Source organism: Natator depressus, chromosome 27, assembly GCF_965152275.1.
Source record: "Natator depressus isolate rNatDep1 chromosome 27, rNatDep2.hap1, whole genome shotgun sequence".
Lineage (NCBI taxonomy): Eukaryota > Metazoa > Chordata > Testudines > Cheloniidae > Natator > Natator depressus.
Genome location: NC_134260.1, coordinates 7,176,202 through 7,202,599, shown reverse-complemented (window position 1 = coordinate 7,202,599; position 26,398 = coordinate 7,176,202). Strand labels below are relative to the sequence as shown.

General features: G+C 42.4%; 1 protein-coding gene across 12 annotated transcripts in view; it reads right to left on the bottom strand.

Annotated features, from left to right (window-relative positions):
• TANC2 (tetratricopeptide repeat, ankyrin repeat and coiled-coil containing 2) overlaps nt 1-26,398 on the bottom strand; it is a 683,096-nt gene that overhangs the window by 115,628 nt on the left and 541,070 nt on the right. For all 12 annotated transcript variants that reach the window (XM_074940790.1, XM_074940791.1, XM_074940792.1 and 9 more), the window contains one exon: nt 26,071-26,196. In XM_074940790.1, coding sequence (XP_074796891.1) covers nt 26,071-26,196 — 126 coding nt within the window. The remainder of the gene's footprint in view (nt 1-26,070; nt 26,197-26,398) is intronic.

Genomic DNA, 26,398 nt, shown 5'->3' with positions numbered 1-26,398 from the left:
TATGGAATAGTGGAGCATGTCACCAACACTGTTGGATGCTATATAAAGCGGCAAGGAATGCCGGAGACATTTCCCTTAACTTCTGATTTAAGTAGACAAGGTTGGTTGTGATGCGATCTTCTCTGTCATGAAACCTAGTATGTGCTTGTGTTAATTTCCTAGTTTTTATCCAGGGTTGGTGTTCCTCAGCACAGGTCCCCACGGTCAGGGAGGGGGAGACAGGGAGAAGTGGAAGTGCACCTGCCTGGCAATCAGAGGGAGAAACAGTGCAGCTGAAGCCACTCCTGACTGTGTCGACTTTACTAAAGAGAATGAGAGGCTGCAACTTCATTAAGTTTTTTATGTCTACAACATTTCATCTCCATGTAAAGGTTACTGAAAGTAAGTAGTCAAACAGCAAACCACCATATTTTGCATTAACCACAAAACCTGTCAGCTGGAGATAACCTCCAAGAAGGACTCTGTGTAGTCACTCATTTCCTGAAACACACAACAGCCTCTCAGGGGCTTCTGAAAATGGAGACAGCAAGGAGCAGCAGCAGGTCTGTTTACCATGCTCTCCTTTCCTCTGGATCCCCTGTCCCTGCCTGTGTGAAACCTACCTCTTCACCTTCAAACCGACCAATATGTAACATCAGCAAAGCAAAACAAGTGACACATTGATATTTCATCCAATACCAGTTATCTGGTGATTCATACTATGATTTACAGATTGTCATAGTTTTTAAAGTACAAAACCAGTTTTAAAGATATCTTCTTACTGTGAAAACTACATAAAACATGACATCCCCCTACCTAGGTCATCAGCAACAGGGTTTTAACCTAGCTCTTCTCAGTCCTGGTTCAGAACACTCCCACCCACGCTACAGGATCAATTGCTGGCCTCTGTGTAGAGAAGCCATTGCAGAAGGGCTTGATGCATACTTTCTAATTTTTTAAAAATGAACTACCCCTCCTCCATTCAGACAGATGCCAAGGAATGTTTGCTAATTCATTTAATTCTGAGCATTTAAATGTTTGCTTGTCGGCAATATTTCATAAAGGCTTATGGGGAAAGGAGCAGCATGAACCATTATCTGCAGATTTACTGTATAACTCCCTTTCTGCAGTCCAATGTTATAGCAGGATTCTGAAAGCTGATTTTTTTCACAAAGGGAATAATTTATCACAGGTTGCTTTTAAATGCACAAGATGCTCAATTCAGCTCTCCAGGGGAAAAAATTAAAGCACTTTAGCGCAGACATAGGGCCAAGGGTGTTTTTCCTCATTCTAAAGGGCTAACATCAAAATCATTAGGCTTTACAATTAACCTGCCTTGACAATTTTCCCATTTACTATCTATTACCCTAATGATCTCAGAGAGATCCTCCTTTCAAACAAGCCCTGCTGACCTTGAAAATACATGATCTATACTGCAAATCTTGCTGCTGGAGTGAAAGGCCTGGAATGCACCTTAACTGATGCAAAGCGCATAATGACAGGTTTCAGAGTAGCAGCTGTGTTAGTCTGTATTCGCAAAAAGAAAAGGAGTACTTGTGGCATCTTAGAGACTAACCAATTTATTTGAGCATAAGCTTTCGTGAGCTACAGCTCACTTCATCCGATGCCTCCGATGAAGTGAGCTGTAGCTCACGAAAGCTTACGCTCAAATAAATTGGTTAGTCTCTAAGGTGCCTCAAGTACTCCTTTTCAAAGAGCATAATGCAGCTTTAAGCCCCCTCTCCAAGGGGCTCTTTCTGCACTTCTGTGGAGAGCATTCTTGGCCAAGGGTGGAGAGAGGGCAACCAATCCTCAAACACCAAGAATCTGCCGGCCATTGTTTTTGTTTTGTTGCTTCACATCAGTGCAAGCAATGAATACAGAAATGTGAATATCCACAATACAGTGTAAATATATGGCTTTAATAAATTGGTACAATAAAACATAAAATCTGTTCCTTGCCTATTATGTCATTTCTATTAATAGAAAAGATGTTATAATAGAGATGTTATTTTTTTCCATTCTTGCCAAAAAATCTTTAAAAATCAGAATTGTAAAAGATTTAACTCATCTATCTGATTCCCCTGCCTGACACTCAGCAAAAAAATCCTAAACTTTATGTGCTTTGTACCTCTAACATTTTAGATCATATTTTTGCAACCATGGAATAGTCTAAGCCTGGTGTATGATTAGATTTAGAATAATACAGTTGAAAGGCAGAAGATTAAAAAATAAACACTGCCTTTTCAAAGAGCACACAACACACAGAATAAAACTGAATCCAGCCAGTCAATAAGATTTATGTTTCGCTTTTACACAAACCTTAGCAGACTGTAAATAGCAAACTGATGGGACTAAATGTAAGTAGCTCACTGCTGAGCTACTACAGGTAGGAGAAAAAGGAATGCAATGTCTGATCTAATTAATTCAAGAAATGAAGTTTACTCTCCTGTAATTGGGGTTCTTCAAAATGACCTCTGCACACACATCACACCCACCTTCCTCTCTTCCTCTGAGCCCTAATTTCAATTATAGACTCAGGGAGGCAATGAAAGGTAAATAGGGGGTTAGCAAGTCATGCCATACCTCCACTGTATAGCCCCACCCCTGAACATTCAGAGTCCGGAGGGGAGGGGCAGGGGGCGCAAAAGTGCTCCAATGGACGCTGCTACCAAGAAGATTCCACTAGTCTAAGCAGCAGCCAGAGCACCCCAAAAGTGGGAATATGCAGAGGCAATTCAAAGAAGAAAATCCACTTATAATATGCAGAAACATAACCTTTCTAAATAGATCCCCCCCCTACTCATTTACACTCAGAATTCCTCAAAATATTTAGGACCTTTGCTTTAAGACAAACAACAAGATTTATAATTTTACGAAGTGAAATGTAACAATAGTTAAATTGCCATTGTCTCCACAAGTTACTGTTGAAACCTCTGCAGTGTGCAGAGGTATGGAGACCGACATCTGCTAGATCCCCTCCTATAGGCTGCTCTGCATGGTGACCAGCATTTGCTGTGCACTTTGCTCTGCACTGCTCAGTGCCTGGGAGGTCCTGGCTTTGTCTAGAATCACTCCCCTCTCAGACATTACCTTCCATGTCTGGATTCAGCTCATATTTACATATTATTCAAATCTGTAAATCAAGATATAAACCATTCCTGATACTTGTTTCCAGAATGCTTAGAGGCATAATCCAAATTTGGCCTTATTTGTATGTAGGAAGCACAGACCTAGAATGCACAATAATTGTGTTCAGACTTTATTTTAAAAAAATTCAACCAGTGTAGTTAATACCATGTATACCAGATCTGTAGTTTGGAATGCTTCAGATAATCCTGCAAACATTTAGATCGAAGCATTCACTGGCACGGACCTCAGCTGCATCTTCACAGTTTATTGCTAAAATGATCTTTTAATTAAAACATTTCATAATGTGGCCAAAAAAGGCAGCAGGTGATTCCCACACACAGAGAGGTTAATCGTACAGCGTGACTCACGCTGCTGTAATCTTCATCTTCACACTACAGAATTATACCTACAATGGGGGAGGTTTTTAAAGATATATATGGAAAGCCTCTAACTCCCATTGAAAGTGAATGGGAGTTAGATGCCTAACCACCATTTGTGTCTTTGAAAATACCCCCATGTGTGTTAAAATAAAGCAGCATAAAAACTTTGTAATTATTTAAGATTACGCAAATTAAATTCAAGAGTTGAGACTGCCTCTATTTCATCATAGACAGTATATTTATTAACACATATTTAAAACTGATTTAACTTTGCTTTTTAAATTTTGGTATCAATTTAAAACAAACATTTAAATCTTCCCTTGATGCTGTAATGCAGTGGTTCCCAAACTAGGGGCGCCGCTTGTTCAGGGAAAGCCCCTAGTGGGCCGGGCCCGTTTGTTTACCGGCCGTGTCCACAGGTTCGGCCGATCGCAGCTCCCAGTGGCTGCAGTTCGCCGTTCTCAGCCAATGGGGGCTCCAGGAAGCATCATGGGCAGAGGAACGTGATGGCTGTCCTTCCCGTAGCCCCCATTGGCCTGGAGCGGCGAACCACGGCCAGTGGGAGCCGTGATCGGCTGAACCTGCGGACGCAGCAGGTAAAAAAACCGGCCCGGCCCGCCAGGGACTTTCCACAATGACTCCAAGATTATGTTTTCCAATGTGCATTACTTTGCATTTATCAACATTGAATTTCATCTGCCATTTTGTTGCCCAGTCACCCAGTTTCAGAGATCCGTTTGTAGCTCTTCGCAGTCTGCCTGGGACTTTACTATCTTGACCAGTTTTGTATCATCTGCAAATTTTGCCACCTCACTGTTCACCCCTTTTTCCAGATCATTTATCAATACGCTAAATAGGACTGGGCCCAGTACAGACCCCTGGGGGACACCACTATTTACCTCTCTCCATTCTGAAAACTGACCATTTATTCCTACCCTTTGTTTCCTATCTTTTAACCAGTTACCAATTCATGAAAGAACCTTCCCTCTTATTCCATGACTGCTTACTTTGCTGAAGAGCCTTTGGTGAGGGACCTTATTAAACGCTTTCTGAAAATCTGAATACACTATATCCACTGGATCCCCCTTGTCCACATGCTTGTTGACCCCCCCTTAAAGAATTTGAGTAGATTGGTGAGGCATGATTTCCCTTTACAAAAACCATGTTGACTATTTCCCAACAAATTATGTTAATCTATGTGTCTGACAATTTTATTCTTTCCTATATTTTCAACCAGTTTGCCCAGTACTGAAGTCAGGGTTACAGGCCTGTAATTGCCGGGGTCTCCTCTGGAGACCTTTTTAAAAACTGACGTCACATTAGCTATCCTCCAGTCATTTGGTACAGAAGCTGATTTAAATGACAGGTTAGAGACGACAGTTAGTTGTCCTGCAATTTCACATCTGAGTTTCTTCAGAACTCTTGGGTGAATACCATCTGGTCCTGGTGACTTATTACTGCTTAGTTTATCTATTTGTTCCAAAACCTCCTCTAATGACACTTCAATCTGGGACAAGTATTGGGGGTAGCCATGTTAGTCAGTATCCACAAAAACAACAAGGAGTTCGGTGGCACCTTTAAGACTAACAGATTTATTTGGGCATAAACTTTCATGGGTAAAAACCCACTTCTTCAGATGCATGGAGTGAAAATTACAGATGCAGGCATTATATACTGACACATGAAGAGAAGGGAGTTACCTGACAAGTGGAGAACCAGTGTTCACAGGGCCAGTTCGATCAGGGTGGATGTAGTCCACTCCCAATAATTGATTAGGAGGTGTCAATTCCAGGTGAGGCAAAGCAGTTTTTGTAATGAGACAGCCACTCCCAGTCCCTATCTGGGACTTGAATAGGGACTGGGAGTGGCTGGCTCATTACAAAAGCAGCTTTGCCTCGCCTGAAATTGACACCCTCTCATCAATTATTGGGAGTGGACTACATCCATCCTGATCGAATTGGCCCTGTCAACACTGGCTCTCCACTTGTCAGGTAACTCCCTTCTCTTCATGTGTCAATATATAATGCCTGCATCTGTAATTTTCACTCCATACATCTGAAGAAGTGGGTTTTTACCCACGAAAGCTTATGCCCAAATAAATCTGTTAGTCTTTAAAGTGCCACCGACTCCTTGTTCAATCTGGGACAGTTCCTCAGATTTGTCACCAAAAAAGAATGCGTCAGGTTTGGGAATCTCCCTCACATCCTCAGCCGTGAAGACCGATGCAAAGAGTTCATTTAGTTTCTCCACAATGGCCTTATCGTCCTTGAGTGCTCCTTTAGCATCTTGATTGTCCAGTGGCCCCACTGGTTGTTTAGCAGGCTTCCTGATTCTGATGTACTGTACTTAAAATTTTCTTTGCTATTACTTTTTGAGTTTTTTGCTAGCTGTTCTTCAAATTCTTTTTTGGCCTTTCTAATGATATTTTACACTTCATTTGCCAGAGTTTATGCTCCTTTCTATTTTCCTCATTAGGATTTAATTTCCACTTTTTAAAGGATGCCTTTTTGCCCCTCACTGCTTCTTTTACTTCGTTGTTTAGCCATGGTGGCTCTTTTTTGGTTCTCTTACTATGTTTTTTAATTTGGGGTATACATTTAAGTTGAGCCTCTATTAGGGTGTCTTTAAAAAGTTTCCATGCAGCTTGCAGGGATTTTACTTTTGGTGCTGAACCTTTTAACTTCTGTTTCACTAACCTCCTCATTTTTGTGTCGTTCCCATTTCTGAAATTAAATGCTGCAGTGTTGGGCTGCGGTGGTGTTTTCCCCACCACAGGGATGTTAGATTTAATTATATTATGACAGGTTTCAGAGTAGCAACCGTGTTAGTCTGTAGTCACAAAAAGAAAAGGAGTACTAGTGGCACCTTAGATTAGAAAAAAATGGTACAATGTCCATCTGTTTGCATTTGGAAAGGAAGATGATGTCTGACTGTATCTGTACGAGTTTTTTCATGAAGTTGATAGATTTCCACTAAGGTGCCACTAGTACTCCTTTTCTTTTTAATTATATTATGGTCACTATTACCGAGCGGTCCAGCTATAGTCACCTCTTGGACCTGATCCTGTGCTCCACTTAGGAATAAATCAAGAATTGCCTCTCCTCTTGTGAGTTCCAAGATTAGCTGCTCCAAGAAGCAGTAATTTAAGGTGTTAAGAAACTATCTCTGCATCCCTTCCTGAGGTGATATGAACCCAGTCAATATGGGGATAATTGAAATCCCCCTTTATTATTGAGTTTTTTTTATTTTAATAGCTTCTCTAATCTCCCTGAGCATTTCACAGTCACTATCACCATCCTGGTCAGGTGGTCTGTAATATATCCCTACTGCTATATTCTTATCATTCAGGCATGGAATTACAATCCACAGAGATTCTGTGGTACAGTTTGATTCATTTAAGATTTTTACTTCATTTGATTCTATGCTTTCTTTCACATATAGTGCCACTTCCCCACCAGCACAACCAGTTCTGTCCTTCCAATATATTTTGTACCCTGGTATTACTGTGTCCCATTGATTATCCTCATTCCACCAAGTTTCTGTGATGTCTATTATATCAATATCCTCATTTAATACGAGGCACTCTAGTTCACCCATCTTATTATTTGGACTTCTAGCATTGGTATATAAGCACTTTAAAAACTTGTCACTTTTTAGCTGTCTGCCATTACATGATGTAATTGAATGGGGCTTTTTTTTTTTTTTTTTTTGACTTTCTCATCATTTCCTACAATATACAACATAACGATGCAAATGGACTCTGTGGTCCCATCAGAATAGGGGAGCGGGCCTCATATGCAGTGTGCCTACAGTAAAACAAGTAGTGTAACATCAGTTTTCTGGACGTTGCTGGAAACTTCATCTGTCAGACACAAAATCTTGCTTCTTTGGAAAATGCTTTTCTGACCTTTAGGGGAGGGATATTATCACTTTATTATTATTATCACTTAGTAATGAATAATATTATTAGCCAAAGGGAATTATATTATTACTTAATTAAGCATGCATTATTATAGCAGTAATAGCAAGGCCCCTCTGCTTTCTTCTGCAATAATCTGAATAGTTCCATCAGAGGCTAATCCTGGACAGGGATATCACTACTTAATTACTCTATCAAACATTTACATTCTCTTTCCAAGTTCAATTACAGTATTTTAAAATTTACAGTGGAACCTGATTACACGGAAACCACGTTGCACTAAAATTGTATAAAAAATCATGACTATGATTTAAGCAGGTCTGTATTCCAAAGGACTGTACTATTTTATGGAACACTGCAAGGCCAAATTCTCCCTTTGTGTACACCCACCTAACTCCCATGTTAGCATTTATGCTATACATGATGGGATAATTTGTCTTTTATTTATTACTCATTACAGTATATACAAAGAAAAAGCCCTGAAAAACCTTGATTTTTTTGACTTCTACATGAAACTTAAAAATTGCTAAAATAAATCCTGAAAAAAATGAAATTAATAAACCCTGACAAATAGAAGCCTTATGTATAATTAAGTCAAACAGAAAGCTGTAAAAGATTTGAGCCATGGCTTAGGAATTTCAAATTGCACTCAGTTTGATAATTTGTATGTCAAGATGCAAATGAAAATGGCCACATGAACCTTCAGTGCCTGTATTGCATATTTTAAGGAAAACCATGAAGAGTTGTAAAGGAGGACCGTACATGGAAGCAGATTTAGGTGGAACTCTGGAGACTGACATACAGACAGAATCTATACCTCATTCATTTAAACTAACTGTCTCCAGTTGAGATTGTTTTGCTCGTTTGACGGGTTATGGCTCCCAGGTGCCTCAGCAATAGCCGTTACACAAAATGCACAAATAAATAACTGAACAGCAACTGAGGTCCGTAGGAAAAAAGCTCAATGTTGTGTTTCTCCAGATGCTTCCCCAACTGCTTACCCTCCTATCTGGAAAGAGTAATAGGCAATTCAGCCTCCATGCAGACTTAGTGTTAGGTCTTGAGGGCGATGCATGGTAGTGATAATGTTATGAACAATATTTTCTCCTTGGAAATCAAGTAAGAAAGTTAAATAACTTTAAATAGTACATCAAATTACCACAGTACTGAATTTAATTACATTAAACATTTTTACGGTTATGCCACCATCCATAAGATTCCATTGTAAGTATGCACACCTTACCTTTCAAATTTACCAACAAGTTGTTTCAGGTTTTACTGTTTAGCAATTGGCCCTTTCCCAGACTGTGGGATGAAAGTCTGCCGCAGTTACAAAGACAAAACCACACAGGACAAAGATGTTTCACTTTTGTTTACTTTCTCTGAATCGCTCCACTGACTCCTTTTTTCCATCATACCAAATTTATGCTTCATTTCCATAGCTTCAAGGCCTCTATCATCCTCTATTTATCTGTTCTTGTCTAGTATTGCATCACCCTTGTCCCAACACTCCACCAATGATATTCGCTTATTTCTGCTTCCACTTAGTGCCCACTTCCATACTGTCATCTCTTCATGGGGTACTATCCCTGAACTGATCCATAAGGCCAATCAATACCTTCTTTGTATCCTCCTGTTACACCAACAAGAAATTGGAAACAATACTGTGGAAGGGGAAATATAGTTGATATACATTTAATAAAAACAAAAAATCCAAAGGTTTATATCATATGTAAAAAAGGTACATATTAATGTTACGTTCCTCTTCCCCATCTTTCACATGCTGTTGGTCATAGAATCATAGAAGTGTAGGACTGGAAGGGATCTCAAGAGGTCAAATAGTCTAATCCTCTGCATTGAAGGCAGGACGACATAACAACTAGACCATTCCTGACAAGGGTCTGTCTAACCTGTTCTTAAAAATCGCCAACGACAGGGATTCCACAACCTCCCTAGGCAATTTATTCCAGTGCTTAACCACCCTGACACTTACAAAGTTTTTCCTAATGTCCAGCCTAAACCTCCCTTACTGCAATTTAAGCCCATTGCTTCTTGTCCTATCCTCAGAGATTAATAAGAACAATTTTTCACCCTCCTCCTTGTAACAACCTTTTGTGTACTTGAAAACTGTTATCAGGTCCACTCTCAGTCTTCTCCAGACTAAATTATTTTTTCAATCTTTCCTCATAGATCATGTTTTCTAGACCTTGAATCATTTTTTGTTGCTCTTCTCCGAATTTTCTCCAATTTGTCCATATCTTTCCAGAAATGTGGCACCCAGAACTGGACATAATACTCCAACTGAGGCCTAATCAGCGCGGAGTAGAGCAGAATTACTTCTCATGTCTTGCTTACAACACCCCTGCTAATACATTGCAGAATGATGTTTGCTTTTTTTGCACCAGTGTTACGGTGTTGACTGATATTTAACTTGTGGTCAACTATAACCCTCAGATCCCTTTCCACAGTACTCCTTCCTAGGCAGTCATTTTCCATTTTATATGTGCGCAACTGATTGTTCTTCCTAAGTGGAGTATGGTGCATTTATCCTTATTGAATTTTATCCTATTTATTTCAGAGCATTTCTCCAGTTTGTCCAGATCATTTTGAATTATAATCTTATCCTCCAAAGCACTTGCAACCCCTTCCACCTTGCTGTCGTCCACAAACTTTATAAGTGTACTCTCTAATGCCATTATCTAATTAATTTATGAAGATATTGAACAGAACTGGGAAGGTGCAGACTCTATGGGTGCTCTAGGGCTGGAGCACCCCTGGAGAAAAATTAGCAGGTGCTTAGCACCCACCGGCAGTGAAACTCCCCTCCCTCCCATCCCACTCGCGCCTGCCAGCAGCCCCTACAGATCAACTCCTCCCCCTCCCTCTCAGTGCCTTCTGCATGCTCCAGAACAGCTGTTCTGCAGCATGTAGGAGGCGCTGGGAGGGAGGGGGAGGAGTGGGGACGGGGTGCACTCAGGGGAGGGGGAAGGAAGAAGCAGGGTGGGGGTACAGTGGGGTGGGAAGGAGTCTTGGGGGAAGGGGTGGAGTCGGGGTGGGGCTGGGGCCTGGGCTGAGCAGGGGTTGAGCACCCTCAGGGAAAATTAGAAGTCAGCGCCTGTGCTGGGGACCCCACTCACTATGCCCTTCCAGCTTGACTGTGAACCACTGATAACTATTCACTGGGAATGGTTTTCCAACCAGTTATGTACCCACCTTATAGTAGCTCCATCTAAGTTGTATTTCCCTAGTTTGTTTATGAGACGGTCATGCGAGACAATATCAAAAGCCTTATTAAAGTCAAGATTTACCACATCTACCGCTTCGCCCCATCCACAAGACTCGTTACCCTGCCAAAGAAAGTTATCAGGTTGGTTTGCCATGATTTATTCTTGACAAATCCATGCTAACTGTTGCTTATCACCTTATCTTCAAGGTGTTTGCAAATTAATTGCTTGATTATTTGCTCCATTATCTTTCTTGGTACTGAAGTTAAGCTGACTGGTCTGTTATTCACTGGATTGTACTTATTCCCTTTTGTGTAGATTGGCACTATATCTGCCCTCTTCCAGCCCTCTGGAATCTCTCCCATCTTCCATTAGTTTTTGAAGATAATTGCTAATAGCACTGATACCTCCTCAATCAGCTCCTTGAGTACTCTAGGATGTATTTCATCAGACTCTGGCAACTTGAAGACATCTAACTTGTTTATGTAATTTTTAACTTGTTTTTTCTCTGTTTGAGCCTCAGATCCTACCTCATTTTCAGTGGTATTCACTATGTTACACATCCAATCACTACTAACCTTTTTGGTGAAAACCGAACCAAAACCTCAGCACATCTCCCATTTCTACATTTTCTATTATTGTCTTTCCCTGCTCATTGAGTAATGGGCCCACCCAGTCCTAGGTCTTCCTCTTGCTTCTAATGTATTTGCAGAACATTTTCTTGTTACCCTTTACGTCTCTAGCTAGTTTAATCTCATTTTGTGCCTTGGCCTTTCTAATTTTGTCCCTACATACTTATGTTATTTGTTTATATTCATGATTTGTAACTTGACCTAGTTTCCAATTTTTGTAGAACCCTTTTTTGAGTTTCAGATTATTGAAGATCTCCTGGTTAACCCAAGGTAGTCTCTTGCTTAACTTCCTGTCTTTCCTACGCAGTGAGATAATTTGCTCTTGTGCCCTAATAATAATTTCTCTGAAAAACTGCCAACTCTGTTTTTCCCCTTAGACTTGCTTCCCATGGGATCTTACCTACCACCTCTCTAAGTCTGCTGAAGTCTGCCTTCTTGAAATCCATTATCTTCATTGTGCTGTTTTCCCTCCTATCATTTCTTAGAATCATGAACTCTCTCATTTCATGATCACTTTCACCCAAGCTGCCTTACACTTTCACATTTTCAACCAGTTCCTCCCTATTTGTCAAAATCAAATCTAGAACAATCTTCTTACATTGGGAACAAGTTATGAGCATGGACGGTGCCTACCACATGGGTGCTATCCTAATACTAGTACTACTAAGAAGTTCTGGAATCTATAGGAAAACATATTTCTATATTAAATTAATGTTAAAGAGCAAAACTTCCTTCTAGAGGTTGATCCTGAAACAGGACTTTTCAACAGAGCATGCAGCAATAGGCTTCTGGGAGCTCTCTGAACTGCTCACTTCCTTAGAAGAAAACTTTCACCTAAATTGCTTCAGGAATATGACACTTTTTAACCCCTTTCATGCCTTTGAAGAATCTCTTCTCACAGTGGGAACACTGGTATGCCACTAAATATGGAACTTGTGTCCACCAGTTCTCTTGAAAACGATGAACATGTCTTTTCAAGATTACAATCATAAACACATATGGAGGTTTGTTATATTAGGGGTTAAGTGGCAGATAAAGTTGCTGAGTAACACTGCAGGCCTTTGACTGAGTTAACTGGCTGAGCTGGTAAGACTGACAAACGCAAAGTCAATATATATAAATAAAATATTCTAGAGATATACCCGATGAGACAAATTTTCTTTGCATTCAGGCAGCAATTCTGTTATAAAATAAAAGTTTACATTTGGAAAACATTAGGCCAAGAGCTAAACTTTGCCAAGTTGCCGAGATTTACTTTTTCCCTGTATACACACAGAGAGAAAGACAGAGAAACACGCATGCAGGCAATGTTAAGGAATAAAAACACACTGTAATGCTCTTTCCAAAGGCTGCGATGGGGCCCTTCCAAGTAACAAACCAGAAATCTAACAGAGACAGTGAATGGTCACAAGTGTCTAGTGTAATAAAGACAACGAATGACTAAATATAGACATTCTGTTGATTTACGAAGTGGTCCATTAAGCTACTGCAATAACTTTAGCCTTCGGGGACCTAGGCTCAAATTCTGACTTCCTATCACAAGTAAGAACAGGTGATCGCAGGGTGAGTAGCGATGGGCATTTGTCTTCATCACCAAGCAACCCTGCATGTCAGCACAGCTTTGGACTGGACAGGTGTAGCAAGGCGGATCCCTCTGGACTGGAGAGTAAGGGATCACTACGCTCCCCCTGGTGGGCGAAGCAAAGCCTGCCCTGCCCCCCTCACGAGAAGTACCGGGGCTGGACAGGAAGTATAAAGGGAGGGCTCTGCAGCTCAGTTGAGCAGGAGCTTGGGAAGGAGACGGATGCCTCCGCGCTCTGCAGCACCCAGGAGCTGAATCTGCGCCCTGCAGCACCCTGCCTCTGTAGGAGATGGACCCAGATGGGGAGTTGCTGGGACTACCGTCCACAGTGTACCCAGAGGAGCCAGAGGACCTGTGGATTCCAGAAGTACCAAACCCCAGGGAGGTAGGAAGTAGCTCAGGAGCAGCCATCGCTAGTCTGGCTATGCGGCTGACTGCTTCTAGGTCAGCGTGTTGCGGCTGAATCCCCGTTGACCCAGTGGCAGATCGCTCCGGCACTGTTAGGGCCCTGGGCTGAGAGGCGGTGAAGTTGGACAGGCCCTTGACCCCCTACCCCTGCCAACCCACCCCCGGGGTGGTCGACTCCCCGCCATAGGCCGGGAGGTGCTGTCGTCATCATGAATAAGTTGGAATATGAACAAGAGGTTGCTAGGCAGCTCTCTAACTCCACATTTTAGAGGCCATTATCCTCTGATCCCACTGAGGATTACCAAAAGAAACTACACCATCTGCTCAAGAAACTCCCTGAAAAAGCACAGGAACAGATCTGTGCAGTCACATGCCTAGAACCCCGACCAGGGGTATTCTATTTGCTACCCAAGATCCATAAACCTGGAAATCCTGGGCGCCGCATCATCTCAGGCATTGGCACCTTAACAGCAGGACTGTCTGGCTATATGGACTCTCTCCTCAGGCCCTACGCTACCAGCACTCCCAGCTATCTTCGAGACACCACTGACTTCCTGAGGAAACTACAGTCCATCGGTGATCTTCCAGAAAACACCGTCCTGGCCACTATGGATGTAGAAAGCCTCTACACCAACATTCCATCCAAAGATGGACTACAAGCTATCAGGAACAGTATCCTCGATAATGTCACGTCAAACCTGGTGGCTGACCTTTGTGACTTTGTCCTCACCCACAACTATTTCACATTTGGGGACAATATATACCTTCAAATCAACGGCACGGGCTATGGGTACCTGCATGGCCCCACAGTATGCCAACATTTTTATGGCTGACTTAGAACAACGCTTCCTTAGCTCTCGTCCCCTAACGCCCCTACTCTACTTGTGCTACATTGATGACATCTTCATCATCTGGACCCATGGAAAAGAAGACCTTGAGGAATTCCACCATGATTTCAACAATTTCCATCCCACCATCAACCTCAGCCTGGACTAATCCACATAAGCAGTCCATTTCCTGGACACGACTGTGCTAATAAGCTATGGTCACATAAACACCCCCCTATACCGGAAACCTACTGACCGCTATACTTTTCTACATGCCTCCAGCTTCCACCCAGGACACCCCACACGATCCATTGTCTACAGCCACGCTCTAAGATACAACCACATTTGCTCCAATCCCTCAGACAGAGACTAACACCTACAAGATCTCTATCAAGCATTCTTAAAACTATAATACCCACCTGCTGAAGTGAAAAAATGGATTGACAGAGCCAGAAGAGTACCCAGAAGTCACCTACTACAGGACAGGCCCAACAAAGAAAATAACAGAATGCCACTAGCTGTCACCTTCAGCCCCCAACTAAAACCTCTCCAGCACATCATCAAAGAACTACAACCTATCCTGAAGGACGACCCATCACTCTCACAAATCTTGGGAGACAGACCAGTCCTCACTTACAGACAGCCCCCCAACTTGAAACAAGTACTCTCCAGCAACACACACCAAAAACACTAACCCAGGAACCTATTCTTGCAACAAAGCCTGATGCCAACTCTGTCCACATATTTATTCAAGTGACACCATCATAGGACCTAATCACATTAGTCACGCCATCAGGGGCTCGTTCACCTGCACATCTACCAATGTGATATATACCAATATGATACCATGTGCCAGCAATGCCCCTCTGCCATGTACATTAGCCAAACCGGACAGTCTCTATGCAAAAGAATAAATGGACACAAATCTGACATCAGGAATCATAACATTCAAAAACCAGTACGAGAACACTTCAACCTCTCTGGCCACTCAGTAAAAGACTTAAGGGTGGCAATTCTGCAACAGAAAAGCTTCAGAAACAGACTCCACCGAGAAACTGCAGAGCTTGAATTAATATGCAAACTAGATACCATTAACTTGGGTTTGAATAGAGACTGGGAGTGGCTGGGTCATTACACATATTGAATCTATTTCCCCATGTAAAGTATCCTCACACTTTCTTGTCAACTGTCTAAATGGGCCATCTTGAGTACCACTACAAAAGTTTTTTCCTCCAGCTGATAATAGCTCATCTTAATTAATTAGCCTCTTACAGTTTGTATGGAAACTTCCACCTTCTCTGTACATATATATCTTCTTACTATATGTTCCATTCTATGCATCCGATGAAGTGGGCTGTAGCCCACGAAAGCTTATGCTCTAATAAATTTGTTAGTCTCTAAGGTGCCACAAGTACTCCTGTTCTTTTTGTGGATCTACCGTCCGTCAAGCTAGGACGCTAGACTCGGTGGGGGCTTCCCCCTTCCGGAGCCCTCAGACTGTGTAGGTGCTCACCCCTTCTGGAGCCCCTAGACTGTGTGGGTGCTCATTCCTGCTCATCCCTGCCTGAACCCTGAGACTGTGTGTTTGCTGGCTGCCTTGGCCAGGAGGCTTAGGCTGCAGCCTGCTCCCAGCTCGGCCCCGCCCAAAGGACTAGAGTTCCAGACTGTTAATTACTGTCAGCCCCAGCTGCGGGGCTGTACGCTTAAGACTACTCAGTGCACTGCCCCGCTCAAGGGTGGGAACAAGAGCAGCAGACTAATTAGATGGGCCCAGAACTATAGACTACTTATGGCTTGGTCTCGCCTGTGTGACCCGAACCCAATGGTTACTGCCAAATACAATGAGGAAGAGGGGCCCTACTCCCCACAGGAGAGAGAGGGATCACTGCAACAGGAAATGGAATAATAGAGAGCACTGTAAATCATCACTGAGGTTTACTGGGAAGCTCCTGGAGGTGGGAATCTAATGTATTTCTTTCTTGACCTCTTCCCATAAAAGTAAAACATCCCAGATTATTTGAAAAGATGGTTCCAAAACTAAGGGCCCCTCATGGTTAATTCTCTACCACGAGCCTCATGTCTTTCAAATCAAGGGGACACTAATTTGAGCATCTCCAATGATCACAGCTACAGTGACATGTCATGAGGAGAGGTGGGCTCTCATGCAGGCAGATGCCAAAGCATTAAGGCTTCATAGGTGAAAACCAACATCTTCAGTTCTACTTGGAAGAAACCAATCGGCAGCCAGTTCAGCTCCTGGAGTACTGAGAACCACTACTTGTTCAGAAGGTGTTTTAAACTAGCATCAGTTTTCATATTGACTTGAGGTGTAGCCCCATGGAGCAGAACTCACTGCGGTAAAATCCAATCCTGTGGTGACAAAGTCATCAGCCAAAACAAATGCTACAACCTCCTAATATTGTGGATGGTCAAATGTGTTTCTGGCCTCTGCTGTCTATATGACTGTGTAACAGCAGCTAGGATACAACTCAACCACCAGATTTGCAAACACAAATCACAAATGAGAGCTACTATTGTTCTTCCCAGCCTTCCAACATCACCTCAAGTTTCATATGTGCTAGCTCTCATGCATGACCCAATCTCTTCCAAACACTGCTGTGTTCAACAACAGTGGCGGGATCAGGTGAGATAGAGGTGAATAGAATCATAGAATCATAGAAGATTAGGGTTGGAAGAGACCTCAGTAGATCATCTAGTCCAACCCCTTGCTTAAAGGAGGACGAACCCCAGCTAAACCATCCCAGCCAGGGCTTTGTCAAGCCGGGCCTTAAAAACCTCTAAGGATGGAGATTCCACCGCCTCCCTAGGTAACCCATTCCAGTGCTTCACCACTCTCCTAGTAAAATAGTGTTTCCTAATATCCAACCTAGACCTCCCGCACTGCAACTTGAGGTCATTGTTCCTTGTTCTGTCATCTGCCACCACTGAGAACAGCCTAGCTCCATCTTCTTTGGAATGCCCCTTCAGGTAGTTGAAGGCTGCTATCAAATCCCCCTTCACTCTTCTCTTCAGCAAACTAAATAAGCCCAGTTCCCTCAGCCGGGAATCATCAGCATGCTGAAAAACTGAAACCTATACCACCTCCCAACCTCATATATATGTTGAACAGAAGGGAAAACAAGATGGGACCACACAGAAGGAGATAATTTTCCAGCTCTACCAGTGAGATTTGCGTCTCATATCCACATCTGTACTCGGAAGGCTAAGGGTCAAGAAGATCTGAAACATCTAAGTACTCAAACAGTTGTCTCTCCATAACTTTGTCTATTATCTTCATGTCACAGTGATGCCAAATAAATATATCATTTAGTCCTGAGCAATCATAATGTGAAAGGTATTTTACATCTAATTATACTTGTTCACGAGAGCACTAGATTCAAGCTCAACCTTGAAACAGCCAAAGCTCAAAGACAAAACCAACACATCCAAAAGGATACAACAATTTCCATGGGATAAAATACCACTGGACTGACTAGCATAATGTCATTAGTAACAGGCATTGCAATCTGTAGCTAGGTTTCTATCATCTCTGACAAATTTAGGTACTACAATACAACCCAGCTAGTGAAAGGAGGTTGGAGAAATGATGTCAAAGTGGCCAAAGATAAAAGAGATGGGCATATGGGCAGCGGGTATTTGCCGGACCCCCGGTTGCGCGGTTTGTCGGGGGAAGTTTTTGTTTTATTATGCCCCATGCAGGTTCCGGGGTGGCTGAGGAGGTGGTATGTGCTTTCAGCTTCCTGAGTTCATCAGTAATCTCCCTGGACTCCAGATAGAATATTGATGGACCCAGGAAGCTGAGTAGCAAATACTGCCTCCTCAGCCACCCCAGAACCTGCATGGGATATAGCTAAGGCCCTGCCAATTTCACAGCTGTGAAAAACATGTCATGGACTGTGAAATCTGCCCTTCCCCATGAAATCTGGTCTCCCCGTGCTGCTGGGAGCCTCGGGCTCCTAGCTGCTAGTCTGGCCAGGCTGGGGAAGGACAGGAGTTGTCCTTCCCCTGCACGGCCACTCTTGGTAGGGAGATCAGACCCACCTCAAGAGGCACTACAGAAATGAAGCTGGTACACACTCACTTCTGCGCTGGAGCAGCCCAGGAGCTGGGCTCCCGGCTTCTTCCCTCCGCAGCTCTTGCTGCAGCTCCTGGCTTCTTCCCCCAGCGGCTCCTGTTGGAGCTGGGGGCTTTTGATCTTGGCAGCTGCAGCTGGGGAAGCCCGGGCTCTGGGCTTCTGCCCCCCGCCGCTCCAGCTGAGGCTTGGGGCAGCCTGGGCTCAAGGTTTCCACCTCCTGTGTCTCCAGCCTGGGCTCAGGGCTTCAGTCCCTGCAGCTGGACTCAATGCACCCGGAATTGGGGCTTCTTCCCCCACAGCTCCTGCTGGGACTCAGGGTGACCGGGTAGGGGCTACCGCCCCTAGGGCTTCTTCTGGGGATGGGGCACCCATTTTTCTCAGGGGACCACAAATTAGCCAGGGGTCTCTGCTTTAATTTTCCACTGGCCTGGACTAGCAGCTAAGAACCCCTGGCACCTACCCACCTTAGTCTCCAGGAACCTTCTTTAGCCCAGCCCTGAAGGCAGCACAGAAGTGAGGGTGGCAATCTTGGGACCCCCTCTCTACAACAACTTTGCAAACCTCCCCCTCCCGCATGATCCCATTTTGGATCTGGACCCCCACACTTAGAACATCCTGAAATTTCAGATGTAAACATCTGAAATCATGAAATTGACCAATTTTAAAAAAAACACTGGCTATTAAATTGACCAGAATGGACCATGAATTTGGTAGAGCCCAAGATCAGTGTTTCTTAAATGCGGCCACCATGCAGCCATCAGTGGCTTTTCTTGTGGCCACAGCCTCCTGGGCTGTGACTGGGGGCAGGGGGGACAAAGCAGTGGTCCCTCCCCCTCCCTGTTGCTCCTGGATGCATCGCCTAGGTATTGTCTGCTAGGACTGCAAGCAGTGGTTGGGCCCTGCCCACCTCTGGAGACAGCTGGGGCACAACGCTGGAGGAGCCAGCAGCTGGTGAGTTCCTCACCTTCCCAGGGGTGGTGGGGCTCAGGCTTTGGGCTTCACCCCCTCACTGTCTCCCCCAGCCCTCGCAATGCCATCGCACCTGGCCCCTACTGCCTATCCCGACCCCTCATCCAGGGCTTAATTTGTCCACAGGCTTGCCAGGGCTGAGTAAGTCTTCTGTGAAAAGTGATACTTTACAGTTTCTTAATATCACTTTTCACAACGGACTTACTAGCGAGCAATACATACATTACGATTTGGACGTGTATATGTGCATATTTATTTGTTTTTCCTAAAGCTGATTAAGTATTAGTTCGACCATTAAAATGCATGCAGCTTACTGTTACTTGTTTGTTGATGTAAATATGAATGCTCAGATGCCCCCTAGGGAATTTAACGGTCCAAATACAGCTAATTAAAGCAGCAACATCTGGTCAAAATGAGACAACTTTTCTGCACTCACGTACTAAATCTAAAAATAAAGACTTTTTTCTGTGAAGTGATGAGAAATTTACACACAATGGCGAATCCTGACACATGCCCCAAACTCTCTTGTCTGCATTACTACACACAGCTGTACTATATACTATACACAGTATGGTAGTGCTCACAGACTACATCTGTAAGCCACGTGAAAGCTGTGGTCTTTGGGAAAGAGATAGATGGACACATTTATGTCTCAACAGAATACAGAATAAAGGTCTTTCTACGTAGGTAAATACATTTTCACCTTGAGCATGCACCTATTACATTATTGTTTTAGAGTAGCAGCCATGTTAGTCTGTATCCGCAAAAAGAAAGGGAGTACTGAATTGGAATTAATTTGCAAACTGGACACCATTACATTAGGCTTGAATAAAGACTGGGAGTGGATGAGTCATTACACAAAGTAAAACTATTTCCCCATGTTTATTCCCCCCCTCCCCTCACACTGTTCCTCACACGTTCTTGTCAACTGCTGGAAATGGCCCATCTTGATTATCACTACAAAAGGTTTTTTTTCTCTCCAGCTGGTAATAGCTCACCTTACCTGGTCACTCTCGTTACAGTGTGTATGGTAACACCCATTGTTTCATGTTCTCTGTGTATATAAAATCTCCCTGCTGTATTTTCCACTGCATGCATCCGATGAAATGAGCTGTAGCTCACGAAAGCTTATGCTCAAATAAATTTGTTAGTCTCTAAGGTGCCACAAGTACTCCTTTTCTTATTATTGTTTTAATTAATCTCATGCATTACCTTGTTTGGAAGGGAAACTAGCAGTTCCTTAAAGTGCTAGTGCATTTTTTATATTTATATCCGATTATTCCCCATATCCAAATGGTTGTCAAATTCCAAATGCCACACAGTTTGGATTTGAGGTTCCAGTTTTGGCCCATCTCTAATTATTATTATTAAATACAACTGGCAGCATTAATGTAATATTAAGGTTGAAATATCCAGTACTCAATGTCAAGAAATTCTAAAAATTAAAGATGGAGTTACAACATTAACTTAGTATGTAATTTTCAAAGGAGTTAGGGGAATTGGATACCTTATGGGAATAGACTATGCTGTATAAGGTACAATGTGTCCAAATTAACATTGTGGGAAGAACCTTAATCTTTTAAATTTCCTAACTATTGATTGTTTGACATTTGAAATAAATGCTGCATTGACACAAAGTTGTTTTTTTCTTTCATTTAAAAATATTAGGTATAATGACAATAGTAGTTTATTGGTCTTCTGTGGCCACAAAAATGAAAGTCATGGAAAGGAATTAGGGGACATCTTTTCCACCAAATATCTTTCAGTGAGCTAGGCAGCTTCACTGCTCTGTGTCTGAGGCTATTTCTACACTACTGCAGTAAGTCGACCTACGCTACGCATCTCCAGCTATATTAATAACGTAGCTGGAGTCAATGTACCTTAGGTCAAGTTACCGCAGGGTCTACACCGCGGGGGGTTGACCCATCAACTTACCTTACTTTTCCCATCGGCGTAGAGTACAGGATAGATATTGGAGAGCGATCTGCTGTCGATTTGGCGGGTCTTCACTAGACTCGCTAAATCGACCGCCGGTGGATCGATCTCAGAGCGTCAATCCGGGCTGTAGCGTAGACCTGCCCTTCAATGCCTAATTCTGATGGATAAGCCAGAATTGCATTAATGACATATATTGCCTTCCATTCAAGACTATACTCTCACTTTCCAATGGTCAGAAATAATACATAGTCAATGCTGATAACCAGAGATGGTCTCTACTGAGAATGCCTCGGTTCACCCCAGGGACTAATAAGGAGTGGGGCTCATACCTAGGAATTATGGATTTCAAAAAATAACATTAAAAAAGCAAGGAAGGAGAAATCTGATTCAAGGAGCTGACAACTGACAACCATCCACGAGACTACAAATTATCTGCTTCTGATTTTTAGTTGATTTTTTAAATTAAAACGGTTTTTGATTTAGAGTTTTATTTTCTTAACAGAACAGGTTGCTATTTCCTCCCCCTCCCCCATTTTGGGAAGTTTTTCTTTCCTTTCCCTTCCAGCTTTTTTACTAATCAGACCCGAATTCCAAAGTTTTGCCCCAAATCCCTCCTCAGTACCTAGTAGGAAGCTTGTACCTGAGACCTCTCTATGAACCCGACGCCTGTCAGACACGTATGAAGAGAAGAACAAACTACATGAAACTTTCCCCCTGTAATTGGCTGTAGTCTCAGCACTCCATTTAAAGTATGCAACGTTGGTAAGTACCTTGCCAGAAAGAAAATGTTTAGTGCCACAACCATTTGGACATCAGTGCTGAGGATATGTTCCGTATTTCACTAGCCACCAAAGTTATATTTGTACCAAATGCTAGAATATTAATTCCACATGGTCCATAGGAAAAGTATTTCATTTTATTATGCTGACTAAATTGAATCCTGCAGTGTACTCACACCATTCCTAATCACTGGTTTGTCCATTCTGTTAAACTGATGCCTGGCCAATACCTATTTTAAACTACACCATCAAGCCAAGACTGCATATTTTTAGAGAAGAAAAGAGCACGGAGATGTTGCTAACTGGGTTTTCTAAAACATTTAAAAATAATTTTCAAGTGTCACTGATTAGTCAAATGATACATGCCAGATACTTATTTAACCTCCTCAATTCCTGATATTGTCTGATGAACATCTTAAGAATCCCTGTTAACATTTATTTGATAATCCTCAGCAGACAGCACTCCCCAGGCATAGCCAAGCAAGTCACAGAACTATGGGAGCTACCAAGAGTCAGACCCATAATAAGGCCCCATTCAGCTGGGTCTCTATCAACGTCATAGAAGATAATTAACTATGGGGCCCTAATGAATTCCCAACCCACAACCTTTGCATTCTAACTTTTGCAAGAGGGCAATGATCCTTCATCTTCAAAGCCTACTTAGTAACAAAGGAGAAGAATGGAGAATGAGAAAGTAGGTAAAAGCAAATTAGGGCAAGAGAAGAAATAGAGAGCAGGGAGACTGTATCACGGCCCTTACATATTACAGTCTAATTCATTGCAGGACAGATGATTTGGAAAGGGCTCAGATGGAGAGGGACAAAAATGTGAATAATTAGCAGGCCAGAGTATGTGTGCACAAACTGGAGGATCCTGGTTAATTGCTTGGCTTTAGTATTTGTTACAAATAACAACAAAATAACCACAAAATAAATTAACAATTGCATTTTTATATCTGACAATTTGTCAATCCCTCACTGGATTTTCTATTCACTTTTTAATGAAGAATGAGGCTGAAGTCCCATGGTAATATCCTGAACTTGAGATAACTTGTTGAAGTAAATTAAATCTATATTTCTTTGGAAAGAATTAGGGGGGCAGGTAGAGAGTGAATTTTTAGTGCTAAATGAGAGACTGACAACGTATAAGCTTTGCAAACCTCTTCAGTAGAGCCCTAAAAACACATTTCAATCCTGATATGAAACACGCCTGCTATTCCAGTCCTGCGTCCCTCCATAGCAGAAAATGCCAATCATACCAAAGTAAGGCTGATTGAATAATATGAACAAATGCACAAAATCCGCACAGCTGAGATCCAATAATTTATTTCACTTCTGATCCTAACCTTCAGATTTAAACAGAGGCCTTCAGGAGACACGCTTCTGTACCATCTAGATCAGTCTCCCCTATACAAACTGAATTCTTAGCTGTAATTTGATTTTGTTAAAGTGCCTGTTAGGAAATTATTTGGCTTGCAGACTCCTTTCTCTTCAAAGAGAATAAGAGCTCCTTCTGAGCTATGCTGGCAGTAAGCATCCACAGTTCATTATTAGTATTAAGCTGTGTGGTGTACTTGCCAGTTTCCATTTTAGGACCAGCAGCTGGAACACACAGATATCTTGCTGTCCAATACAAAGCCCATACAGTACTAAGCCACATATCAAGAATATTGCAACTATCTAGAGAGCAAAGCCCGGACACGAGTGACTTTAAACTTATTAGAATTGAAATGTAGATCTGAGGAACCCAGTACTGTCAACTGTCTTCTCCTTCTATCCTATGTTAAACAGCAGCATGCAAACGTGGGTATATTAAATGCTTGAGAATCTTGATCCTATCTTCCTTTTATTCCATTTAGATTGCAAGCTCTTCAGAGAATCCTACTATTTTTCTGTAAAGAACCTAGCATACATTTAGCAGGATATAAATATCTATTTTTTATTGAGCACCTCCTTGGAGATGGCTGAACTATTTTTATCAAGTTTTCAGAAAACTCAGGGAAGTACGGAAAACTTCAGCCCAAAAGGTTAAAGTGTAGAACAGCTACAAGCAAGTGAAAACAGGGGATTATAACGGGACGTGTTAGGCACTACTGCACTGCCTATATTAATAATAGCAGCAGTACTTTAGCACTCTAATGCAAGAGTTGTAGCACTCAGGAATTTGCCATCCAATCCGCTGTCCCCAAAATATTTCCTATTGAGGACAAGAAGGATGTTTTACATAGTAAATTACCACTGACTTTCCCTTTTCTGGGAAGGGAACAGGATGAAAACACTGGAGAATGTTTTAATATCCAGTATTTAGTTCTACAATAGACTTCTACTTTAGGGTACCTTGCAACTATTATCTTGCAGGTTAAGCTATATTAACCTAAACTAGCCTTAAATTCCCCTGGCTCATGACAGAAAAGTGAAAAGTGCACTCAGTATTCTGTTTAAAACCTGCCACTTGTACAAAATATTTTCCCTGCTCTGAGCCTTTAGTATTAAGCTGGGGAAGGAATGCAATTCCCGTTTTCAAACAGGTGGGTTTAACACGGGAAGTGTCCCTTGTTTAATGTCTACCCACTGAACCTCTCCATGAAAAATTAAATTTTGGGCACGAGGGGGATTGGTGGGTTAAACAATAGTCCTAATTCTTGGCCCTCAGATTGGAAGCCACTACTTGCTCCACTAAAGACTGGGAACCATCTCTGCAAATCTCCAAGACGTGACATACTAAGCCTGAGCCCAAGTTTAGGATTTCCAATTGGCACAACAGCTCAAAGACCTGGTCACTACAACAGGCCAGTTCTACACAGTTTCAGGGAAACATTTGGAACTTTTTAACACTCAGAAAATATCACATATCCTGTGAAAAGAAGAGACTTCCAGATATTGGTATTATCTATAGTGCTTTCCCTCCCTCCCCTTTGTTAAGATAGTGTGTCACTACAACAAGAGCCAGAACCAGACATAAAATATGAAACACTGCTGCTATTCCCATGCAGGCTTAACCAAAAAAGAAAAGAAACTATGTGGTGCTGCATGTTTTTTTTAAAGTGTGTCTGGAAAACAATTTGATTCTGTTCCTACAATAAAGTTTAATGTTTTGGATGCAATCACTGCAAATTATGAAGGCTTGGAAAGCTGCTCAGTTAGAACATATGGAAATTCTGTCTGTCAAAGTTTGCTTTCTTCGCTTACTGCCTGCCAATACATTTTTATAACTGTATCACCAGCCAATATGATTTCATTACAAACCGTGATCCAAGACGACACAAAATCACTTTTCTCTTTCAGTCACGGGTTGCGTATTTTGTACAAATCCCCATCAGAATTAAAACCGGCCAAGCTTGCAGTGCCATTGGATTGCTACATTAGAAATCAGTCTAGCATGGACTGATGGACACATTCCAGACTGCCTTACTTGGTCAGCTCCTCAAGGTAAAAATAAGCACATCACCCAGAGAAGAGGAGAGCCTTACGGACTCTTAACAAGCACTTGCAGACACGCAAACCAACAGCAGGAAGCTGTCCCACAGAGCTGGAACACAACTCAAGACTCAAGCATCTTTTCAGTGTATGCTCATTCAGATACTGTAGTTACCAAAAAACCCCAAACAAACAAACCCCCAAACCCAAACCTTTAACCATGATGCATCTTTTGCAAGCAGTAACTGCTGAAATACAAACAAACCAAAGTCCAATAAAAGGAAAAATTAGGGTGCAACAGGCTGCAATGTTGAACACGTACGTAAAACCTGCCAGCACACAATTCTGTGTACAGCAAACTAAACAGACATCAAAATTTGACACATTTGCTTTCTAAGCAATCATCACAGCAAGAGCAACCCAGAAAGGGTACTTTAACAACACTCCATGTAGCTCCCTTTGCAGTGTTCCTCACAGAAACATGGCCCAGACACCGGCTAACTACCACCATCTAAAGGGATCAGTACTTGAGTCGATTGCTACACTTTCTCAAGTTTTCTTTCCCTTCTTATTTGACAATGCTAGGAAGAAACACACTGCAAGACAAGAGGCTACCTCATCTTTCAGTAGCGAGGCAGCACTTCATGTATATAATATGGGAAACTTTACATGAATCAGATGTTTCCACCAAAATAATAGACAACTGCAGGAAGCACCATATAAAGTCATATCCTTGTGGCCACTACCTATGGCATGTGGCCGCACAAAAGTCCTTCAGCTGGTCCTTACCTCTTAGGTCTTGTTGTATGCGGGCACCTGCCAGGCTCTGCCGAGGCATTCGGAGGGACGTACGTAGGGGAGTATGTCTCTGCTCATCCAGGTAAGCTAGATCCTCTAAGTGGGCTGAGCTGGTGGCTGCCAAGGGAAAGCAAACAACTATCAGACCTGTCTCCAAGTCCTGGTATTTTTATTCATCTAGTATTCTTTTTCACACGAAACACTCATACATTTATAACTATATTAAATCAACACAACTGAGATGAAGTAAGTCTGCATGTGATATGATAGATTATGACTTTTGACCTTGAAGGGTCATAAATCCTATGGCGGACAAAAA